Source organism: Doryrhamphus excisus, chromosome 20 (assembly GCF_030265055.1).
Source record: "Doryrhamphus excisus isolate RoL2022-K1 chromosome 20, RoL_Dexc_1.0, whole genome shotgun sequence".
NCBI lineage: Eukaryota > Metazoa > Chordata > Actinopteri > Syngnathiformes > Syngnathidae > Doryrhamphus > Doryrhamphus excisus.
The window spans coordinates 16,292,915-16,318,645 of NC_080485.1; the positions used below are offsets into that span (position 1 = coordinate 16,292,915).

Sequence of the window (25,731 nt, forward strand, 5' to 3'; positions counted from 1 at the left end):
ATTAATATTACCATTTTCATCATTATAGTATAAAAATGACATTTTGTTTGATTATGTTTTTAAAAATTAAGTCAGTTCTGGCCGGTTGAATTTGGTTCCAGTGCAGATCCAGTAGCTCTGAAGTTGGTAACCATAACAAGATGGCGTTTGGATCATGTCGACCAGGATTGAAGTGCAAACGGAACGTTGGTTGTGTTCCAGTTCCAGATTCCTTTGATTTGATCAACGTTTCCACAATTTAAGCACCCTGCTCACCAGTCCAAGTCATGGCAGCAACTGAAAAAGAAACCAAAAACAATGGCGTTATAAAATCCACCTACTCTTCCCACCAATCAATCAATCAACCAATCAATGAGTTGTATCTTCTTGAGCGTGACGCCATGATCAACGTGAGAGCTTTATTGCGTCAGGAGAAGATAAAGTTAATGAGACCTGCCTCTCAAACCGAGAGCTCCTAATCTCCTCCCTCGCTCCTCGTCAAGCTTCTCGTCTCAGCTGCCCCGAGTGGAGCGGGAAAAAAAGAGGAGCACGAGCCAGGAAGGGAAAGTTCCGAGTGGATAGGTGAGGATGAAGAAGTAAGAGACGGCGGCTGAGGAAGAGGATGAAGGATACAACAATGGGAAGATTGGCCAAACATTTTGAAATACATGTGATTATTATCATAACTATTATTAATACACGATTATTATTATTCATATTGCGTCCACTGGGGGGCAGTAAGGACACAATACAAGATAAGACATTAGCTTACATGACATTACCTTAACACTGCATGAAGTCCTACATCATGGAGGGGAAAAAGCTCTCCTCCCATTCAGTGTGGAAGTGGTATGGAAGAAATAAATTTGAGGCTAACTGGTTAGCTTGCTAGCTAGGGGCTGACAGTGTTTTTTGGTTTTTACTTCGAACAAGTTTGAATGATATCTGGATGATGGGAATTTGTGTATCATTGATTCATAAACTTTTCCAATTAAAACCAAAACTAGAACAACTTAATAATGACCCTTTTTTCTAGACCTACTTAGCCTAGTAGACCACTAGGTTAGCACTTGCAGTAGTAGTACTAGTAAGACCATGCTGAAGTACAAAGACATTGTTGCCAGATCGTTTCCTCCATGGCGTCAATTAGAGCAGAGGCCAGTATTTCAGGGCGGCGTCGTGCTCGCATCGCAGTGTAGACGCTCTCAGTTTTTACTCAATTAGCGTCCAATTAGACCAGCGACCGCGCCTGTGCTAAGTGTCAAAAACAAAGCAAGACATTTAACCTTCCGCGTGAAGAGACGCTAAGTGAAAGCCGGCGTTGCCTTCCTTCCAGCGGGTGGCCGCGGCTGCTGCCTTCGCTAAAGTTGGCTTTTATTAGTCAATTAGGCAATTAGTCAATTAGTCAATTAGGGCCAACGCTACAACCTGATTTGCTAACATGGCCTGTTCCGTTGACGCTAACATGTTAGGGTCCGTTTGAGCGTGACAAAAGCGGCGTTTAGGCGGGAAGCTCATTACCGAGCCACGTGAGGAAGAAAGTGTGCTTGTTTTTTTTGGGGGGGGGGTGGATGGTAAATCCACTGAAGGCCAAGGAAGCATAGAAGAAGACCTTTTCACAATAAAGGCTGCTATTTTTAGGACGGTAGAATGGAAGGCGTCGCCCGTCCGTAGCAACGCAAGCTAACGGCTGCTGACTTACAATGGCAGCAATAGCACGGAAAACTTTATGCGATTTATACGGAGACAAAAGTCACTGACGCATCTTTCCACCTTAAACGTTTGGAATCCTTCCTTCTACAAACTGAAGAAAATATCAACACATGATTTGTTTACAGGGCGGCACGGTGGTCTAGGGGTTAGCGCGCAGACCTCACAGCTAGGAGACCAGGGTTCAATCCCACCCTCGGGCATCTCTGTGTGGAGTTTACATGTTCTCCCCGTGGGTTTTCTCTGGGTACTCCGGTTTCCTCCCACATTCCAAAAACATATGGTCACATATGGTAGGTATGAATGTGAGTGTGAATGGTTGTTTGTCTATATGTGCCCTGTGATTGGCTGGCCACCAGTCCAGGGTGTACCCCGCTTTATGCCCGAAGACAGCTGGGATAGGCTCCAGCACCCCCGCGACCCTCGTGAGGAAAAAGCGGTAGTGAATGAATGATTTGTTTACAAACAATTTTGGCACATTTAGGACAATAAATCAATCATAAAGCATGTGATATTGTTCATATTGCGATAATACAATACTCTCTCTCTATATATATATATACATATATGTGTGTGTGTGTTTATGGCTTATTATATGGCCAATTTATATTCATTCTAATTTTATTTACATTTTATTACACTTTATTTATGAATGTAATGTAATGATGATATGTTACGTCATGTTAATGTTAATTATATATTTGTATTTGTATTGAAATGATGCTATGTTATGATATTTTATGTTACTGTTATTTTTTTCCATGTCTCCTTTTATCTTCCGATGATTAAAACTGTAGAAAGAATGTATTGTTTCATTGACGCTACCATGTTCGGGTCCGTCTGAGAACGAAGTACTTCAGAATACGCCATCGATGACTTACCGTGTTTTTGCTATGTTTGACTCGTAAGGCACTACACGGCGACCAGAAGCGGCGAAGGTTTCTGGAACATTCCTTGGTTGTGCGAGCTTGACGGGTGTAAGATGATTGATGGAGTTCCGTTCTTCCATTTGGCTTCACGCTTTGGAGGTCCATCTTCTCAGGCCACCGCTGCGTCCTGATTCATAGGTGGGCTAAGTGATGCTGACATAGATGTAATAGGAATCAATCATACACGCACACGCGGGTACATACATACTCGCACACGGACACGCCGCGCTCCACAAAATTGTGCGGCGACCTTGAATGTGGATGAAAGTGTTGTTGTGTTGAAGCAATCATGGAAAGCGGAGTCAACCTTGAAGGTGTTGCTGATGCACAGATGGAGGTTAGCGCTCGCTGTCAGATGGAACATTGGGTTCTGGAATGGCCATCATTTTACGAATGATAATAGAAAGTTATTCTCTTGAAGAGATAATGGGCCGACGTCTGGAGGCTGCATGAGAATCCTTCACACGTGGCCAATTATGCTGAAGGAGTTATTAAGTGGAGAGATCTCAAGCTTTTCTTTTCATTGGAGGATCCATTTGCATGGAAAATAAGAACCTAGACGAGTTCATGTGGCTTCCTGTACATGTCGGCTGATGCCTGAGCCAGGCTGTGCTGGACACGGACAATGGAGATAGTCACGGATGTAGTCAGGATGGCCGAGCGGTCTAAGGCGCTGCGTTCAGGTCGCAGTCTCCCCTGGAGGCGTGGGTTCGAATCCCACTTCTGACAATAACCTTTTCTCCAATTTCGTTGTACATCTTGTATAATGACAATAAAGGCCATTCCAGATGACTGTTCCACTTCAACGTCCGTTGGAATTCTTCCCGTGTTGATTCGTTGGTCGCATTTTGCGTCGCTGAAGCGCTTGTTTCTACTTTTGACGTCTACAGACTGATGGCAACGCCATCCATCACGTAAAAGCTTCTGAAAATGGAATTTATCAAGAGAAATATGTAGCAATTTAGCAAGAATGTCTTGTGTTTCTGTCTTGTGTGTACGTTTGGTCCAGGAGGAGACTGAGGGCAATGAGAAAGTGGAGACTGTGGGCTGTCATAGTTAGGTTAGGTGCTAGAACTAGCCAATGGAAAGCGGAAATAGCAGCATTGATCAGCTAGCTGTTGGAAAAGCTAGCTGAGATAGAAACATTGTTGGCTTTCCGGAACGGATCAATTGGATTTACTTACGGGAAAATCTCATTCAGTTAACGTTTCAGAGTCGGAGCTCCTGAAGGAATGGATGACGCTAACCAAGGTTCCGTTGTAACGTAGAGAAGAAAACCCTGATCCTCATTCCGGGACATTTTATTCATTCATTCATTTTCTACCGCTTTTCCTCACGAGGGTCGTGGGGGGTGCTGGAGCCTATCCCAGCTGTCTTCGGGCGTAAGGCGGGGTACACCCTGGACTGGTGGCCAGCCAATCACAGGGCACATATAGACAAACAACCATTCACACTCACATTCATACCTATGGACAATTTGGAGTCGCCAATTAACCTAGCATGTTTTTGGAATGTGGGAGGAAACCGGAGTACCCGGAGAAAACCCACGCATGCACGGGGAGAACATGCAAACTCCACACAGAGATGGCCGAGGGTGGGATTGAACCCTGGTCTCCTAGCTGTGAGGTCTGCGCGCTAACCCCTAGACCACCGTGCCGCCCGGGACATTTTATATTTTTACAAATTCAAATTTGAGATGTTTTCTGGCAACATCTTATCCGTCCAGAAATGCCGTCCCTGATCTTCTGATCTGTGGTGAACTTTTCCGGAAGGCTTTTTTCGTATTTGCTGCGGCTTCCTGGAATTAAAGTCAGCCTGATGAATCGGCCTTCTTCTAAGCTTCTAATCCGACACAAAATGAGTTGGACTGGAGACACACGACGTTCCATCCACGTTCCACCATCTTTATTATTTGTTTCTTTCCATACGCTCCTTCTTCTTGCTCTTATTTGTTTACCTTGATCTGTTTTGCTTGACGTGGTCTAATATCATCTTGGCTTGGCGTTCATTTAAAGCCTCCCAGGCCATCTTCCATTGACATTAAAATGATGAAATTGAAAGATGTTATGGATGACAAGCACTGACCTTTTTAATCCCCCACAATTCATAGCTGGCTCTATTTATAGCGCGGACCAGTGGAGCTTGAAAGATTGTATCAATGGGAGAAGAGGAGCAGCGCCTGCTCTAATTCAAGCGGCCGTACATTCAAGCTTTTTCTTTCACAGCCGCTTCCGTTGGCTAGGAAGTCATGTTAATGTGTCTTGTGTTGGAGCGCCGGGTCATAAAAGAAGATACGTCTCAGACGTCCTGGCTGGGAGGCTTTATGGGCATTAAGCTGCCGGCTCATTGTTTCTGTCCACTAGCACGGGGGGGGGACGTCACCAGTGGGACAAAAGTGTACTTAGTGTCCCGCCATTGTGAGGAATACCTTCCTGTCCCGCCCCCTGATGAGCACAAACTATTCTGCTTGGCTTCTAGCGTGGATGTCGTTTATTTACTTTTCATTTACTTAGCGACATCCGTAAAACGTCCCATGGGACTTTGGGCCCAAGGGATGAAAACATCATAAGACCGATGTTAGTGTGGAGACGGGGAAGTCGGATGGTACACCTAGGGTGGTACACTTAGGGTGGTACACCTAGGATGGTACGCCTAGGATGGTACGCCTTGGATGGTACGCCTAGGATGGTACGCCTTGGATGGTACGCCTAGGGTGGTACGCCTAGGGTGGTACGCCTAGGGTGGTATACCGACGATGGTATACCGACGATGGTATACCGACGATGGTATACCGACGATGGTATACCGACGATGGTACACTTAGGATGGTACACTTAGGATGGTACACTTGGAATGGTACACCTTCAATGGTACACCTACGGTGGTACTCCGACGGTGGTACACCTACGATGGTACACCTACGATGGTACACTGACGGTGGTACACCGACGATGGTACACCGACGATGGTATACCGACGATGGTATACCGACGATGGTATACCGACGATGGTATACCGACGATGGTATACCGACGATGGTATACCGACGATGGTATACCGACGATGGTACATTTAGGATGGTACACTTAGGATGGTACACCTTCGGTGGTACACTTAGGATGGTACACCTTCAATGGTACACCTTCAATGGTACACCTACGGTGGTACACCTACGATGGTACACTGACGGTGGTACACCGACGGTGGTACACCGACGATGGTACACCGACGATGGTACACCGACGATGGTATACCGACAATGGTACATTTAGGATGGTACACTTAGGATGGTACACCTTCGGTGGTACACTTAGGATGGTACACCTACGGTGGTACTCCGACGGTGGTACACCTACGATGGTACACCTACGATGGTACACCGACGGTGGTACACTGACGGTGGTACACCGACGATGGTACACCGACGATGGTACACCGACGATGGTACACCGACGATGGTACACTTAGGATGGTATACCTTCAGTGGTACACTTAGGATGGTACACTTCCGATGGTACGCCTAGGATGGTACGCCTACGGTGGTACGCCTACGATGGTCCTCCGACGGTGGTACACCGACGGTGGTATACCGACGATGGTACACTTAGGATGGTACACCTTCGCAGCTCAGCTCAGTAGGTGCATACATAGGATTGGAGCGGTCCAAGATACTTGTAGGTATTCCAGGTAAAGCACCACTAGTGTGAGTCCTGTGGTTCTGGCGGCCCCCATGTGTCGGTATTCCTGGCCTTGGAATGGGCCTTCCATGTTCCGAAAGCACGGCCATGAGCCAGCAACTTAACTCTTTCAATACCAAAGACGTATTTAGACCTTTTTCTAAACCCAAGCAGATCCCGGCATCTTGTTATTCTGCGGTTGCTAAGAGACCGCATGGACTTTGTGGGATTGTAGTATTACTGAAAAGAGGACGTACTATTATTACACCGACTCGCGCCATCGGACATTCCAACTCTGGTTCTGATAAAACTGCTGCCATGGTGACATGCCAGGGTGACATGTCGGGGGCGCCGATGCTAACAAGCTAAACTCCTTGGCCGGTCTGTGGTTTTAGCGTTACGTACACAAACAGGAATAACACCCGCATGGGAATGATGAGGGTCAGCGTTCCGCACGAGCGCTCGTGAGCCCGACACGGGGCTCCCTGTTCCGGGCCCCTCGTCCCTCCACGCCACGCGTGACCCAGTGTCGGCTCGTAACCCGGGGACACTGGGTAACTGTACCGCCGTTAAAATAGCAAACAGGGCGAACAGAGCGGCGGCTTCGCTCGTTTCTCGTCTCCCCCGGGTGAGGCTATAAATAGACCTCGCACCGGAATAGCGTTTTCCCCTGCGATGCAAACGAAAGCCGGAGGAACAGCTGCGCTAAAGCCGAGTCCTGTCGGATCAGCACGGTCACACGGGCGGGCGGCGGCCTTTCTCACCTTTGCTCCGCGTCGGTCACTCGCTCTCGGAGGCTAAATTTACTCGTGAGGTTCTTCTCGTTGCTTTATTGCCATCCTTGCGTTTGGCCTTTGTCGCTTTCCGCCGCCGCTGCTTTGATTCCTGCCGAGCGGCCTGTCGCCCGATGTCGTCATTTGCGTCATCGAGGGTGTCAGCCTCGCTCTGCGCTGCTGCCATTCCCGGCGTGGGACGCTCCGTCCTTCTCTTTGACCCCGTCCTGTAGACTTCCTGCTGTCGGTTCCCATTTTGTCTCCCTCGCTGTGTCATGTTTTAGACCCCCCCCGCCCCCTCCCCCCTTTCATTATTACCCAGCCTCCCTTGTGTGCGCCGCTAATTGGTGCAATCCTAATATTAACTGTGTTCTCGTTACGGGGACGCCTCTTGAAGGAGAAAGATGAACTAAATACGCTTTTAAAAATAGGACCTCTAAATGGAGCCCCCCCCCCCCCCCCCCCCACCCCCGCCCCCACTCCCAACACCACCTTAGCTTCTATGTTCACTTTGTCCATAGAGTTGATCCGGAAGCTAATTTATGATTCAACCCTTGATTTTAATTTTTTTTTTCAATATTAATAGGATTAGGGGCGGCACGGTGGTCTAGGGGTTAGCGCACAGACCTCACAGCTAGGAGACCAGGGTTCAATCCCACCCTCGGGCATCTCTGTGTGGAGTTTGCATGTTCTCCCCGTGCATGCGTGGGTTTTCTCCGGGTACTCCGGTTTCCTCCCACATTCCAAAAACATGCTAGGTTAATTGGCGACTCCAAATTGTCCATAGGTATGAATGTGAGTGTGAATGGTTGTTTGTCTATATGTGCCCTGTGATTGGCTGGCGACCAGTCCAGGGTGTACCCCGCCTTACGCCCGAAGACAGCTGGGATAGGCTCCAGCACCCCCCGCGACCCTCGTGAGGAGAAAGCGGTAGAAAATGAATGAATGAATGAATTAATTAATAGGATTAGGGTTAGGTAGGGGTGTCCAAACTTTTTCACCAAGGGGAGCACACAGTCGAAGGATGCGGGGGCCACCTTTACGTTTTCTAAAGCAGCCCCCCAGCCAAGAGGAAGGAAGATACAAAGTGTTGTGTTAGTCTGAAACACTTTCTTTCTTGTAATATTAAGACATAATATGAAATATCAAATATATGCTGTTTTTCTCTCATAATATTATGGCTTTATTATGGCTTTTATTATTATTATTTCTTGTAAAAGTTCTGGTCTTTTCTCTGTTTGTTCCTATTTTTGTTCTTTGTTCTTAATGGTATTTTTAGAATGTAGCAAGAGCCAATAAAAAGGCCCCCAGCTGCACTTTGGCCACGCCCTGGTTATGAAAATGTGATAATACAGAAAATATACAGCTTAGTTTTCACCTTAATAAAAAAAATAAAAATAAAAAAAGTCGGAGGATGCGCGACAAAAAACGTAAGCGGCCATAGAATGTGTTGGACATGACAAAGTTCCCCCAACCAGGAAGTAGCCTGCTCCAAAACATGGCGCCATCGCCTCCCTTCCATCCCTGCTTTTCTTCGTCCTCCCCAACCTGCCACCATGCAACCTCAGCGGCCGTCACTCACTGCGTTTGACATCACAGGTGTGTATATTTAGCCGGCAGATGGATTCTCCCACGGCCCCCCCTTCCCCCCTCCCCCCTCCCCCGGATCAGGCCCCACCGTGGTTCCCACTCAAATGAAGTAGAACCAACGTCTTGTTTGCTTTGTCTTCTCTGATCTGTCCAACCTTCACTTTGTGACATCATGCATTATTCACTTTCATGCCCGCCCCCGCCCCCGCCCCCGCCCCCTCCGCTCCATTGGCACGCCTGAACGCATCACTGCCGCCAACAAATGCGTCGTCCTAGAATCCCGTGTTCAGGTGTGCACCAAACACACCACGGGCGCTTTTGGATGGGGGGGGGCTCAGGCAGCCCAAATGTCACTTTGGCTCACTGGATCGTCTCAATAATACTAAGCTGCTTTATTATCACTGTTTTTAGCTGGGGGGGGGGGGGGGGGGGGCAACACACATACATATGCTAATGATATGTGATATATATTTCATATCTGTTTTTTCATATGGTGATCAACTTGGCTATTTTTATCCAAATATTTCTACTTTCTTCACAAGTCATCTTCAAACATGTTCTTCTTGGAATATTATGACTTTATGACCACATTATGCTGACTTTTTAATAATGATAACTATAATAATAATAACTTTTAATGGCCTTTTGTCTCCCTTGGTTGTTTTAAAACAAAGAAGAAAAAAACAACAACAAAGACATCAGCCATAATTTTACAAGAATACAGTTTAAGACAACTTGTTAATTTTATGAGAATAATGTCTATTGCGGGCATAAAATGTATCGTTTTAGTAGGTTAAATCTGAAATATTATGGGAAACAAAGTTGTAATATTTGGAAAATCACTTTCAGGAAAAGTTATCATGTAACGAGACTAGAGTCTTAATTACAAGAAGAACATTTACAAGAAGAAATTTGGAAAAATATGTTAGAAAAATGGCAGAAATGGAAAAACCTCTGATTTCACAGAAATATGAACATATTAATATTGAGATAATATCAGCACGTTCAGAGGAAAACTATTGGATTGTAACAAGATAAAAAGTAACAATTTTTGAACAAAAACTCAAAATATTATCAGGAAAAGTATTATTTTTTAGTAGCATAGATTTGAAATAGTAAAGACAAAATATGTTATTAAATATGTTTTTTAATAAACAAATTAGGGAGGGGAAAAAGTTCGAAATTTTATGGGAATGATCGGAATAATACGTCTTTTCACCTCCAGGAACAAGAAACCTTGATCACGTCTTAGCGTATGCCTTGTAGCTTTCCCAAATATCCTGGCCCTCGCCGGGAAGAGTTTGGATACTGCAGGTGTCGACGGCGGCGTGGATTCACGCCACCATGATGATGCAAGTGTGGGTCGCATCATTTACATGTCGTAAAACCAAAACCTCCCAACGTGGCCTTGCAGCCTCCACTCTACCAAACGATGAAGATGGAATCTTGCGGTTATGATAAAGTCACAGTCGGACCTTCTCTGCAATCAAGCGGCGTACGGCGTTGCCAGGCTCATCGCCAGGCTCATCGCCAGGCTCGTCGCCAGGCTCATCGCCAGGCTGCGGAGGCTGCAGTTGCTGTAATTAAAAGCGACAGCGCAGGTTGGTGTTTGGTCAGTGAGACGAGGCACCAGAGCTTACCTAATTCCTGGTTTGTTCAGCGCTTGGAATAAAGTGTTGTTTAATTAGTCTTGCTAATGATCTGCCTACTTGGTGAAAGGGGCGGGGGCCCATCAAGTAACCGCAGGGCGTGCTTGGAGTGCTTGGGAGCAGGCACCCGGCCAATCGGAGTGAAACCTTAGACGTCCCTTAGACGCACACACACACACACACACACACACACACACACACACACACACACACACACACACTAGCCGCTATCTTCAGCATGTGACCGGCGAGACGAGGCTGCTCGACTACTGAGAAATGAGGTTGGAAGGAGCTTTGAAGTTGAAGAGTGACATGCACGTGTCTAATTCCACTCCTGTGGAATTAGACACGTGAACTTTGACTGGACTACAAATGAATTCAGCAAATGGTTTTATTTCTATTGCTATTAGTTGAAATTGTCCAAGTATAGTTTACATGCCCAGGTATCCTACATGCCATACGTGTGCCAAGTTTGTCTTCTCTAGCATCTCACAGCACAGCAACTATGGTGCCTTCAAAGACCGCCAAGCATTGCTGGAGTAAAAAGAACATGATGTCCTGTGTGTAAAAGTGAATTCCCCCATATCAAACATAACTGAAGTGAAATTAATTGAGCTCTATCAGTTTGGTAAAAGGTTATGAAGCCATTTCTACAGCTTTGGGACTCCAGCCAACCACAGTGAGAGCCTTTATCCACAAATGGCCGATACATGGAACGGTGGCAAACCTTCCCAGGAGTGGCCAGTCAAGTAAAAAGACCCCGAGAGGGCAGCCGCACCTCATCCAAGAGGTCACAAAAGACCCCACAACAACATCCAAAAAAGTACAGGCCTCACTTGCCTCAGTTACTGTCAGCGTTCCACGTATTAGCATTAGCGGCTATTTCACGCGGGGACATGGACTTTCATAATAAAACTTGATTTGATTTAAAAGCTGCATTTTGTCAATATTGTGTTGCTAATACAACGTGTGTGTAGTTGGGACGTGGGTCATGTGACGAGAGTACGAGTCCCCAGCACTAATAAGCACATTAACCAAGGGCGGGTGGGGGGGGGGCACCCTGTGGCAAGAGCAGATGATCTAATGACTAAGTGGGGCTGTTTTAGGGCGACTTTATTGGCATTGTTGTGGGGGGGGCTGGAATCAAATTAGGAAAATGACAGCTGTGTCCATTGCCTTATCGTTATGAAATGTAATCCAATTTGACCGGACAATCCTCCTGAAATGGACACAGCCCTCTCGGGCTGGTGTCCGTTGGTCTTTCTTGCCTGGGGGAGAGGTGGCCGGGGGGCGGGGGGGGTCCTCCTGCTCTCATCCACTCTGGGATGCTGGTTGACCATCCCAACAATGTTCTAGTAGGACATCAACCCAATCATCCAGTCCAGATGGGAACATCTGGAATCATCATTGGGAACATTTTAACTTGCTCCATGCTACTTTTCATAGGAACTTCCTGCTTTCCAGCCTCGTAACGCTCATATTCCTCTGGTCTTCGTCCTTGTCCTCGTGTAGTACAGTAAACCTCGGATATATCGGATTCAATTGTTCCCACTGGTTTTGTCCGATATAAGCGAAATCCGTTATATGCGTATACCGGAAAATGTCCGTTTTACACATATATGGGATTTATATCCGGTATATGCGTAAATGGGATTTTATCCGTTATAAAAAGGCACTTCCTTGACTATGTTTCCAATGTACCTGGACGCGCAGGCAACGCTGCAAACGCTGCAAATGACGTCGTATAGCGGCCTGTCACGATTCGGCGAATCGGAGCGCCACGATGCGGCCATCCGATATATGCGAGGGGAATTTCATGGAAATGCATTGGAACGGGACTGGAGATTTTGTCCGAAATAGGCGAAATCCGTTATAAAAAATCCGATATATGCAATGAATTTTTATTGGAAATGCATTACAGAAAAATCGGTTCTTTTTTATCTGTCCGTTGTGAGCGAATTCCCGATATATCCGAGTCCGATATATCCCAGGTTTACTGTAGTAATAATATTAGTATTAGGAATAATACTAGACATGTGAACCTCTATTGTAGTTGTTAACATTGAACATAAGCATACAGAGACATGCCCCCCCCCAACCCCACCCCCACAACTGTTAAACTAAGCTTGAAAGTTATTGCAGTTCCAAGAGTTCTACAAACGTTCCTCAGTTTTATGGATCTGAGCGCTGACATTTTTCCCGAGTCTAAGAGGGACGCATTCCATAGGCCGGAATGACAATCGCATGCATGAGTTGGCGTGGAAAGGCCAGCCCCCCCCCAGCCTCTGCACCCCCAGGAACAATTAACTTAAAGAAGCATATGTGCGGAATGAAAAGCGCAAACATACATCATTAGCTAACGTACACTCCACGTTCCCACGCACACACGCGTCCGCGCCGTATAGCAGATGGATGCCGTTATGGCGTGATGGCCCCTTCTTACCCCTTTGAGCTTTTTAGCTAATCAGGAATGTGGAGATGCTTACTCTGAGGCATCACCAGGCTTTGAAGTACATTTTGCACTCTTGGATATTGAAGGAGGTTCTATGGAAGATCCACCAAAACATGAGGAAACAATCCATTGCAGTGAAAAAACTCTGAACCCCCAACACCCCCCCGAAGGAGAAAGGGAATGTGGAAGATGCTTGATGTTCCGTGGAAGATGCTTGATGTTCCAAGGGCATGCGTGATGTTCCAAGGGCATGCGTGATGTTCCAAGGGCATGCATGATGTTCCAAGGGCATGCGTGATGTTCCATGGGCATGCGTGATGTTCCAAGGGCATGCGTGATGTTCCAAGGGCATGCGTGATGTTCCATGGGCATGCGTGATGTTCCAAGGGCATGCGTGATGTTCCAAGGGCATGCGTGATGTTCCAAGGGCATGCGTGATGTTCCACGGGCATGCGTGATGTTCCACGGGCATGCGTGATGTTCCACGGGCATGCGTGATGTTCCAAGGGCATGCGTGATGTTCCAAGGGCATGCGTGATGTTCCACGGGCATGCGTGATGTTCCACGGGCATGCTTGATGTTCCAAGGGCATGCGTGATGTTCCAAGGGCATGCGTGATGTTCCACGGGCATGCATGATGTTCCACGGGCATGCATGATGTTCCAAGGGCATGCCTGATGTTCCAAGGACATGCCTGATGTTCCATGGGCATGCGTGATGTTCCACGGGCATGCGTGATGTTCCACGGGCATGCGTGATGTTCCACGGGCATGCGTGATGTTCCAAGGGCATGCGTGATGTTCCAAGGGCATGCGTGATGTTCCAAGGGCATGCGTGTTGTTCCAAGGGCATGCGTGATGTTCCAAGGGCATGCATGATGTTCCACGGGCATGCTTGATGCCAGTGTTCCCAGGAGGCCAGTAGAAATGTTGATCCAGGTGCTGAAGTCTGGAACTGATGCCCATTCTCATAAATCCATCCCCAAATGTTCTACTTTGGATTTAAACGGAGGGAACATGCAGGCTGGTCCAAACAGGACCAGCTTACTCCTCTGGTGGAGTCCCCTGTGAAGTGCTGAAAAAGCCAGTCATGACCACACAGACCAGGACCTTCAGTCAGGACGGATGTTCCCTGCAACATCTCCGCATAGGCGGCTGCCGTTTGACACCCCTGCACATCCTGAAGCTCTATTGTTCCATTGAAGGATAATGATGGCATGCTGTGTGGAAAACATCTCAGGTGGGATCTCACTAGTGTTTGAAGCCCCCGAGGTTATATTCCACCTTTCAATGTCCCATGTTTGGTGCTCTTTGGTGCAAATTCCAAAAGGCAAGTTTTGTGCCAAGTAATATGTAATATGTCTGACGGCTATTGAGTATGGTCCCGTGTCTTGACGGCCCTCCAAGGGGATCCTCTGGCTCAGGACCGGTGGCATTTTTTGGGGTGTACCACTTGACTTGTTTTGTTCCACGAGCCTCAGGAACTCGGATGTCTGACTGCATCCAAGCTCGGCAGCAATATGGCGTCCTGCTAGAGGCCTTGCTTATGCAGCTCAGCATTCCCACCGCATTCACCGGCGCCTTTGCCATCAAGAGATGATGAGTGGGAATACCTGACACTAAATCACATCCAATCCTACGTTTTAAGGCTGTGCTCTTCAGGTTTTGATCTGCTGATGAACATCCTGTTTCACGGAAATACTTCTCCAGTCAAATTGTTGCTTTGATTGTTTTGTCTCCCATTTCTTCCTTTTGCATTTTGAAGCTCCACGTAGAACCTCCTCAAAATCCAACAGTCGGAAAGGACAAACGGTGGCTTGGAATGCTAATTAGCTTTATTTGTGACTCTTTTTCCTTTTTGTGTTTCAGGAGGCTCAAAAAGTGAACAACCCTGCCAACAACCAGGCAGCGGACAGACCAAAGGGTCCTGATGAAAAGGAGGAGGCGCCGGCCAGCGAGGTGGGGTGGATGACTTCGGTCAAAGACTGGGCCGGCGTCATGATCTCGGCTCAGACGCTCACCGGCCGAGTGCTGGTAGGTGTTTTTTTTTTTTTTTTTTCAAAAGCCAAACTCGAGGCTTGGAAGTCGGGAATCGGGGGCATCGTGTTGCTCCTTTCTCCGGGAAGAATGAATCTGGTGGCAACCCCAGATTAGCAATACGCGGGGTCGTCTTATATTTGTATCAACATGGTGGTTATTTCTTGCATGTCGTTTGCTGTTTATATTTTTGCAGCCAATATGGAAGGAGATCTCATGCAGCTCGTGGGAATCCATTTGGATTATTTTCCGATGTAAAAAAGAAACCAAACCCATGAAATGATTGAGAAGTTAACTCCAAGGGTTAAAGTACATCGGTGACCACTTAAGCAGTTCCCACTTTAACCCACCTGCTGCTCACCGCCACGGCCAGACTCGCTGTGGCTTACATGATTTGATTTGCAACGCTAATCGACATTAAATTGTAGCTCAAACTCGACGTCCGTTTGGCCGCCGCAGTCCGACTGCAATTACGTGGCATGCTGTTCTTATGCTCGTTGCTGTGCACGCTGCCAGCTCAAGCAACCAGTGCGAAAGTATGAAAGCTGACATTGTGCAGGGAGCTCTTGCTAGATGCAACTGTGGTTGACCCTGGGAGGAAGTTACGCACTTGAATGCGGCGTAGTTCTTCCTACAGCTTGTGTACAGGGAAGGATTTCACATCAAAATACATGAGACCACCTTGTAGAGAAAATGTCTGACTATTCAATATAGGAAACCAGATATGCAAGGGGGAGGGGCGATTTATTCCTCCTGTCAGGGTCGGAGACAATGAAGGGCAGACTCGCATGCCCAGGCACTCGAGGCTATTTGAATCAGGTGTTCAGTATGTGGAGGACTTGTTTTGGAGACAAGAGATAGTCATATCAAGTCATTGTGACATGAATGTGTATTTAAGCAGAAATACATGCATGTTAGTACATCATAATAACAAATATTATTACAATCAAATGGAATAATGGACACAAAACATTTAATAAGTGCAATAAGAAACCATATTTGCCTGACAAATTTTCTGAAGTTGCTTTGGGGTCGAACTTGAGGTATTCAACTACACGATAGTATAACATACCACAAAGATGAAAGGCGGAAAGAACATAAGTTCACCAAGCTCCCGATCTCATTCCACATCACTGACTCCAAGCCCAGCGAGCCCTCTTGTGGCTGTCGACGGTAATGTGAATTAACGTTTGAAAAACATAAAATTATTCGGGATGGTCACCGTTTTTTTGCAGCCGTGCTAAATAAACAAAGCAAATATTCCGCTAACACGGTATATAAATACGCAGTGCTTGGAAGTAGGAAGTAAAGTATTGTGTACAGAGTATGGAAATGTAGACATATTTGTGTTTTATTCCTGGAAAACTGGAGCGTCGGAAAGAGCGGGGTTCCACCGTGGGGTGACAGTTGGGACAGAGAAGAGCCCCCAATCAAATCCGGGAGCTGTCACCGAGTTCAAGTTTTCCGGAATGTGACAAGCGTCCTCACACTTGGCGAGCGGAGCAGAGGAGAGGGCGACGGAGAAGATGAAGGATCCTGGAGGGAGCTGTCAATTTACAAAATGAGTCTCTCGCTCCCGCATCTCCTGGCATGGTCTCACACTTTCATCTCCTCCTCCTTCTCCTCCTGAGAGCTCCAGCTCGTCTTATGGCCGCCGTGCGTTAATGTATGTGAGACAACAACGGGGAAACCAGACGCTTTTAAGGAGATATCGCCTACTTTCCCGAGCGCCTTGTAACGAACGGCGAAGCCTGCCTCGCGAGTTTGATGTCACGATGCGTTCATGGCGGCCAGGTCTCTGTGTAGGTGAATGAGTATCTCCTCATGTGGGTGGAATGTGTACATTTGTGGATGCTCACATTTCTACCTGCAGGATAGCGCGGGTATCTGCACTACGTGTGTGTGTAGGTGGGATGGTGGTTTTTTGCGGGACTCGTGCACTCCCATCAGTGCTTCACTGCAGATCAAAATTACAACGAGGATCCGTGTACACAGAAACCTGGCTGGTTACCATAGCAACTGCTGTGTAGTGGGGCTCGGGCATCTGACATTCAGGGGGTGTGTGCCTAAGCTGAGCTAGCTGGAGGAACGCTCTCTCTCTCTTTCCCGTGCGAGACGGGATTAAAGCAGGAGACCGACTCCAGTCCATATCAAGTCCAAGTCCATACCCCAGTTGGTGGTGTTTCAGATCCCGTCTCTCAGATTTAGGGGGTCATCTGGCCCATATTGAGGACCCACCTTATGGGCCATCGTCCCACTCACCTAGCCAACAGTGTGGGATGGTTTGCTGCTAATGTCACACTTCCTGTGGTTGTTGATCCCGTCCACTGGCTCCATTTAAAACACAAACGATTTATCTTATTAAAACATAAAACCAAAAATGGTTTTGGCTGATCCCCCCCAGAGACGTAGTTTGTAGTAGACTAATGAGTGGCCTCTGGTCTACTGGTTTTCAATGGACCTGTACGACATGTGATTATCAGGAGTCTCATGTCTACTGGACTCTAATTATGGTAAAATCATATTAAGAAAGTCATTCTATGTTCTACCTAGCAAATATTCTCTTTATTTATATTCAATGCTAATTCGTTGCTAAACACGGAACGGCTACATAGCACTTTTGAAATAAAGTATTCTGATGGTTGTCAAGCAATCCTCTTGAAAAGGTTTTTAGTCGGACGTGTAAAATGCTGCTAGTCATTGTCGCTGAATGAGAGCCATTGTCCTCCTTTGGAGGCACCAAAGAATGGAACCTGCCGCCCACCTTTGCCAGGCCCCCACAAACCTCACGCTGTATAGTTTGACTCTGACAAGTTCATTAAGAGATTTTTACATCAAAGCTGCTCTCTTTTGTAGTCCAGCCGGGTTTAGTAGCAGCAGCAGCTGTTTCTGTCTGCAGGCCATGAAGACCTGAACCTCTACGTGGGTTCATGGTTTTTGATTCTCTGGATTCGCCGGACATGTCGGTTACGCCGTCGTGCTCCTTTGCTTATCGAGATGTGGAGATGTATGGTAATACCTGGTGGGAATGCTGGAGATGCCCAGACTCTATTTGGGATTAATCAGCATACAACACAATAGGACTGGGGCCTCCCCGATGCCTGAAAAACTGGTTCTCTGGAACGTACTTGGTGGTGTTCCCTACTCATCCCAGGTACTGTTTGCTTTCTCGTCATCGGAACTAAGAACCAATTAATTACAGCTGTGGCACTGGTGGAAAACCAGGACAGGGTTCCCGTGCATCCTGGAAGACCTGGAAAATAATTGACCGATTTAGTACAGTCATGGAAAACATTTGGAAAATGGAGCTGGAAGAGGTGAAGTTATCCTGGAATCCTCATCACAATCTTGGTTAAAAGAACCAGATCTGGAAAAGAGGAGCCATTGCTTTCCAGCCGGTGTTTTGGTTGACACCCATGCTAGCTACTTGAAGTTGAGCTACGTGTATCACTACACTACCAATCCTCACAAAATCCTCCTGATTTTTAGTTGTCTTATTTTCCAGAATTCCCCTTCATGGTAAGTCTAGACGAGCCATGGAAGGAGAGGGCGACGGACTTACGCACGTCGTTTACTAATCCGGCACAGTGTGGACGCAAATCCCAGGAACGTCAGTTAGCCTCCAGTCAGCGAAACAAAAACATCCATCCTCGTTTTATTTGTTCACCTTAACGGCTTCCCGGCCAATTACCGACCAGGTAAAGCCCCGGGCTTGCTGACTGACTCACAGCTTCGCCCAGTAGCCTCTCGACCTAATCCAGCAAGCTTCGCCGATCGATGGACGCTCAATGGACGCTCGATGGTCTGTTTTGCCGGTCGTCTGCGATGCCTGGTTGGACTTTGCCCCGCTGGTTTCTCTCTGATGAGACCGGAATTAGATACCCGCCCACGCTGCATACGCGTTAGCATCAGACATGTGCTGCATGAGAAGCGGCTCATTGTGGTGATTAGCGACCTCGTTGGGAAGAAGGCTAGCGGAGCAGAAAGCCATTAAAGCTTGGACCGGGTTCTAAACGCCAATAAAGAAACGCGCTGGATGTTGTCAGCCTCTTTCAGCGCGCGTGCGGAGTGGAATTTATCAGTCTGTCTGGTGTGATATCTCTGGTTGTTCCCCCGGTCCGAGTTCTCATTGTTAGCATAGCGTGTGTAGCGTAAATCTCATTTCAATTAGGCTCCCTTTGTGCTTTGGACGTGAAGAAAGAAAAGACTGATGTTCACATTAGCCCCGTCTATGGGTGGCTTTGTTTTTCGCCCAGTCCCGGTTGGGCGGTTGCCACATCAAATATTGAATAGCTCATTGTGGCGTCGCTAACGCTGAGCACTGGAACATCAGGACTCATAAAAGTAATCGCGCGTGATTTCTGTAGCGGCGAAACGGAGCAGGAAGGTGACTGGGAGGTGAGTCTATATCTACCCGGCTGCTGCTATTTTTAAGATGGTCGCCTCCCGTGAGCCCATCATGGTGGAACCTCGGTTAGCGCTAGCGTTAGCGTTAGCATGTTTTCACGTTGATGTCGAAAATGTACGCCACAATTTTGCTTGGTGACATTTTCTGGTTAGCATCTGATGATCTTCCAGTGGTTCAGGAAAACAGGGCATGTTTTTCAGAAAAACCAAGGTTGTTGGTTCGATTCCCACTCCCATTAACCAGTCACTGCTGTTGTGTACCTGGGCAAGGCACTTCACCCACACTGGTGATTGAATGTTTGGTGGTGGTCGGAGAGGCCGTAGGCACGAATTGGCGCCTGTGTTCCTGTCAGATGACCCCAGGTAATCCACAGGTGTGGATTAGTACCACCAGTGTGTGATGAGGAGTCAAGGATTCACGGGATTAATTTACTGTGTAGCGCTCTATAAAATGGAATCCATTGTGATGCGTACGCTACCCGAGGCACGGTAGCATTGGCCGAGTGAGAGGACCCCCTGAGTCCTGTGTGGGCCCACCAGGAAGCCACTCTGTCTTAAGTAGGAAGTGCCCCCGTGAGACAGCTGTCCACGCAAGATGGCTTCATGTTGGCGAAAGGCCACCGCACCTCCGAATGCCTCACGGAGCCCCCGACAAGCCATCAGTTCAGTCGCTCCGCCGACCACAGACCTCATTAGACGCTCAAGGGCACGGCGTCCGAGGGAAATGCACGGGTGGCCTCGGATTCCTTTTCTGCGCCGCTCTCGACTAATTGATTCCTGCGTTATTGTTACGCCGACAATGTATGTAATCCCATAATGTCCAAGAAAAACAGTGAGGATTATAACCTCCAAATGTAGATATTGTCCAATCTCCCCCGCACGGTGGATTTGCACGGTCTGCATGCTCGTTTCCAGAAATAGGTCAGGTCCCGCCATCTTTCTTAATGGGATCTTGGGCGGCAACCGGGGACCATCTGTTCACATGGAACGCTCCCTAAAGCCCACGGTCATCCCTCTGCCATCCCGTCCGTCCACACGTTGCATATCGACCTCTATCGTCTCATATACTGCACATCTGTGCCCCCCCCCCCCGCCCCCCCCCGCATACGTGCTAACCGTAACAAATAAAGGTCATTGTCTCCCCGTGCAGACGTGCCCACCTTTTGTTGGGTCTGCTATTTCAGACGTGGATATGATTGCTGGACCGTCTTAGGAAATAGGAAATCATGTAATTCCAATATATCTGTTCCATATGGAAGCCTGTTTCCGCCACTGGAAAAAAAAATCACAATGGTAAATCGAAATTACGAGATAGAAAGTCGAAATTTTGAGATTAAAAGTTGTCAACCGCCACGTCCATTTTATTATTCCCATGCCTCAAAATTATTTCTAATGTTTGCTTAGTACAATTCACCAGCAAATGAAGTATTTTCATCATTAGTAAAGTCACACTTAAAGTACTCCTCAATGTAGTACTCACAATCCATGTTACTGCTGCTGTGACTCTTCTACAAAGCTATCTCCATATTGGAGTATATCCATATCGCTATTATTTCCACTTTTTGTCTCATTATTATGACTTACTATCTCATAATTTTGACTTTCTTATCTCAAAATTTTGACTTTTTATCTCATTATTTTGGCTTTTTATCTCATAATTTTGACTATCTCAGAATTTTGACTTTTTATCTCATTATTATGATGTTTTATCTCATTATTATGATGTTTTATCTCATAATTTGACTTTCTTATCTCAAAATTTTGACTTTTTATCTCATTATTTCGGCTTTTTATCTCATAATTTTGACTATCTATCTCATAATTTTGACTATCTCAGAATTTTGACTTTTTATCTCATTATTATGATGTTTTATCTCATTATTATGATGTTTTATCTCATAATTTGGACTTTCTTATCTCAAAATTTTGACTTTTTATCTCATTATTTCGGCTTTTTATCTCATAATTTTGACTATCTATCTCATAATTTTGACTATCTCAGAATTTTGACTTTTTATCTCATTATTATGATGTTTTATCTCATTATTATGATGTTTTATCTCATAATTTCGACTTTCTTATCTCAAAATTTTGACTTTTTATCTCATTATTTCGGCTTTTTATCTCATAATTTTGACTATCTCAGAATTTTGACTTTTTATCTCATTATTATGATGTTTTATCTCATTATTATGATGTTTTATCTCATAATTTTGACTTTCTTATCTCAAAATTTTGACTTTTTATCTCATTATTTCGGCTTTTTATCTCATAATTTTGACTATCTCAGAATTTTGACTTTTTATCTCATTATTATGATGTTTTATCTCATTATTATGATGTTTTATCTCATTATTATGATGTTTTATCTCATAATTTGGACTTTCTTATCTCAAAATTTTGACTTTTTATCTCATTATTTCGGCTTTTTATCTCATAATTTTCACTATCTCAGAATTTTGACTTTTTATCTCATTATTATGATGTTTTATCTCATAATTTGGACTTTCTTATCTCAAAATTTTGACTTTTTATCTCATTATTTCGGCTTTTTATCTCATAATTTTCACTATCTCAGAATTTTGACTTTTTATCTCATTATTATGATGTTTTATCTCATAATTTTGACTTTCTTATCTCAAAATTTTGACTTTTTATCTCATTATTTCGACTTTTTATCTCATAATTTTGACTATCTCAGAATTTTGACTTTGTATCTCATTATTATGATGTTTTATCTCATAATTTCGACTTTCTTATCTCAAAATTTTGACTTTTTATCTCATTATTTTACTATTGGGATAATTTTTTCTTCAGTGGCGGAAACAGGCTTCCATAGTTCCAGATACCCGGAAGTTAATAAAAAAAGTCACCAATATGGAGGGTGCTATTATTCGGTGCGATATTGACCAAAAAGCGAGCTAATGCACAAACGCTGAGGCGAGCATTTTAGCAAAAATCCGAATCATATGAAATCAATCTTGAAGGAAAAAGTGCTGATTGTTTGTCGTCTTGCTGTACCTGGTAGCTGATATTTGGTGTTCTCTCGCTGTAGACATGATTTGATGATATTAGCTGCGATGCGTTCATGACCGTCCTCAAGGGGAACGGAAACGGCGAGCGTGCATTGTGTTTTGGCAGCCGTGCCAAGCGTGCAAAGACACTGCGTGTGCGTTTGTACCGTGTTTGCCGCGTGTCCTCGAACGTCCCACGGTGATGAAAATGAGTGTGAATGCGCTCCCGTTCGCTCCCTGGGATTGCCCCCCCTCCCTGCTTGGACAACAGCTGTCACTCAGGGTTGTGCGGGATTCCAAGGTATGTTTACCTCAACACCCTCGGACCGCCTGGCTTCCTGTTTTTACACCCAGATTTGATTTCCATGAGTCCCGTGTGAACGTGTCCATCCTCTCCTCGCTGTACGGTCTACGCGTTTAACGAGGATGGCTCCTTGTTTGCATGCCGCAGTGTTTCCAGTGTGTGTGTGTGTGTGTGTGTGTGTGTTTAGCCTAGCTGATTACGCTTTCCCGTGGAGTGTGTGGAACTAATTTATTGCTGTCAGCAAACTCCTCAGCATGGGTACAGCTGTCAAAACAGCCCCGACTCCTGCGTCGTGACAACGGTTTCATCCCGCTGCATGAAAATAACTGGCGGCGTCCCGCATCCCGCGTCCCGCGTCCTGCAGGCCCCCTTTTTGTGTGCATATATTGCATCATTGCATGCTTGAGGTTCTTGCATCGATGCGTTGAGCAGAGCGTGTGTGTTCGTGAGCATTCACACACATCTTCATATCGAGCACTCAGGAACTGGAAGATGAAGAACAGGAACTGGGACATTTTTATTCCATGTTGGCAGTGGCCACGCCTTCAGGTACACCCCGACAAACTTCTGATCATGTGACCAAATACCGGTGCATTCATGTGTCCACAAGTCGGTCATGTTGCACTTTGAAATAAACGATCGATCCCCGCATCCAGATCCAATTTTTCCAATCCATCTTCCACCATCTTCCATCCATGACGTTCCGCTTTTCCTCCGCCTTAATGAAACTAAATTTTGCCCCCCCCCCTCGGTTGTCTCACTGTCCTTCCTCTTGTTCTCCCAGTTGTTTTTGTTTCGCCAGCTCATCCGTTATTTGCCGTCATTTATCAGCCCGATCGATATCAATAGGATTGGCACGGCCCGGGATCCTCGGAATGGTGCTGAATAGCGTTCCATGCCCAGGAAGAGACCCTGCAGCAGCGCGGGGAGCGAGCGAGTGGGTGAAGGTTCATGCCAACGTCTCCTTGGCGGACAAACATGGAGGAGGATTCACAGGTTGCCTTCAAGAGGCATGTTTTTTTCATAACTGATCTCTATGAAATATTGATGGCTGATTCACAGCCAGAGGCCGAGGGGTGTGGTCGCTTCTATGAATATCATCTTATTGGCGTTGCTCAAAGTAAGCCTGGCAGGTACTGTCCCCCTCATTGTGGTCCAATGCAGGACATGGATCTTTATTTAAAGTAGCCATTTTACCATCAGAACAGGAGGGCGCGTTTGGCATGTTTATCGTAACAAATGTTATTGCGTTCACGCGGAGGAAAGTGAAATATATCGCTGTGTTTTTGTGTACGTTTGCTTTAATGGCTTCATGCAATCAACTGGCCGTTTGTTATTGTGGTTTTGGTTCCAGCCTGTGATTTAGCGGCCCGGGTCATCGGGATTTATGGCTGCTGTGGCCATCGGTCATCTGTGGGAAGTCAGCCCTGCTTCTTCCAGGATGAAAACGCATCGACATAGATGTACACGTAGATGTAGAAATAGGTGCAGTAGATGATGATCAATTGGGCCATTCAGACCTGCAATAGAAGCCAATCCAGTTTCAATAGGCTTTTAATATTATTAGAGCCCTGTAGACATGAAGTAACAACCCTATGGTTAACTTTACACTCCTAGCACCACAGACATAAGACAAAATAAGACACAATATAGACTTATACATGTTAGCATCGGAAGAGTACCTTGTATTGTATTGGAGTACCTTGTTATTTTGTAATTTCCTTGTTCTATCCTCTACTTTTTGTCGTGGATATTGTCTTATCAATATATCACAGAATTTGGTGCTTTTATAGGCAGTGACCACATTTCAGTGGTGTGGAAGTGGTAAGTTTTTCGATTCTCAAGTTTAGGAGAAATCAATTTCAGGCTAACTGGTTAGCTCGCTAGCTTGTTAGCCTGTTAGGTCGCCGTCTCTGGTGCCTGCAAAACTGGAGACTAGATAAGAGTTGCCTAATGTGGTGTAAACAATGAATGATTGTGTAAAGGTGACTATAGGGGTGTTATGTCATGTTTACGAGGCTCTAATAATTTAAAAAAAACATATTTAGGAAATCATAAACAGGTTTTATTTGCTCTTACTATGAAAATGTTCCATTTATTTATTTATTGACTGAATTTCCGTGTTGGTCCTGGAACATATGAAGGACTATGAAGGACTGGACTTATGTCCTAGAGTAGTCACTGTACAGCTTGCTCAACATGCAACATTGTCTAAATAGCTGGCAACACAAGTGAGTAGTAAGATACTCGTATTGCCGATAGTGGAGCACGGTGGCGGTCGAGTCGCGGCCTCGAGGGCTGCCGGCGTCGGGGAGCTGCGGTTCATAAAGAGAAAGGCCGACGTGTGTGTTGACATTCTGAAGCAGCATCCTGTCCTCTACCATGTTTGCTGGACAAGTTGAGTATACACTGAGAAGTACATCCAAGTGTATTTTCTGTAGTATTATCCCTTCAGACGACGTACTGGAAAGATGGGAGTTCTGAGAAACTGTATTGGAAGTTTTCCGGAGGTGCCGGTGATAGGAATTGTACGGTAGGAGTAAACAAGGAGTGCAGCACGGAGTGTGCTTTCAGCCAGTCGGCGAGTGTTTGCGGCGCGATAAAGCCGAGCCTCCACATGAAGGTTATTTGCCCCCCCCCCCCCCACCGTGCCCACCAGGCGGTCCCACTTTTTTGTCCCACTCATTGACCCCTCCTCTATTGCTTTACAATTTACAGCACACGGGGGACAATTTCACCGCGCTCAAATGGTACAGGTGTCCATGCTGGCCCCATAAATAAATTCCCTCCCGCCCCCACCTGTCGGGGCCCGTCATGGCACTCGGAGCCTTTCTGCGGCGGTGACTCATTACGCCTTGGCGTTTCTCTCCCGTCTATTAACCAGTCCATTTGCCAGCCGGACCTCAAGTTCTGGACCGGCTCAGTCCCACACGCATGGTCTATTTGTACTGCAGTATTCATGTATGTGATGCGTACTGTAGATACTACAAGATGTCTTATTGATTTGAAACATTTCTATCAAAAACATAAAAACAAACAGAACATGTTCTCCTAACAAGTAAGACAGGTTAAATAAGAATATCAATGAATCTTCCCAAAAAAGACCCAATTGAGAAAGTTGCACATTTCTATGCGGCACAAACATCAGGATGTTTATGAATTGTTGACTCGTTATTTTAACAAAGACAAAATATTTACTGTATTTATATAT

At 46.0% G+C, this 25,731-nt stretch overlaps 1 protein-coding gene and 1 non-coding gene across 38 annotated transcripts in view; both read left to right on the plus strand.

The window, feature by feature from the left end:
* The window catches only part of LOC131108032 (calcium-activated potassium channel subunit alpha-1a), a 159,843-nt gene that overhangs the window by 26,979 nt on the left and 107,133 nt on the right, over positions 1-25,731 (plus strand). For all 37 annotated transcript variants that reach the window (XM_058058692.1, XM_058058673.1, XM_058058679.1 and 34 more), the window contains exon 2: positions 14,628-14,792. In XM_058058692.1, coding sequence (XP_057914675.1) covers positions 14,628-14,792 — 165 coding nt within the window. The remainder of the gene's footprint in view (positions 1-14,627; positions 14,793-25,731) is intronic.
* trnal-cag (transfer RNA leucine (anticodon CAG)) lies at positions 3,265-3,347 on the plus strand. The gene has a single exon. It is a non-coding gene; the product is annotated as a tRNA-Leu (tRNA).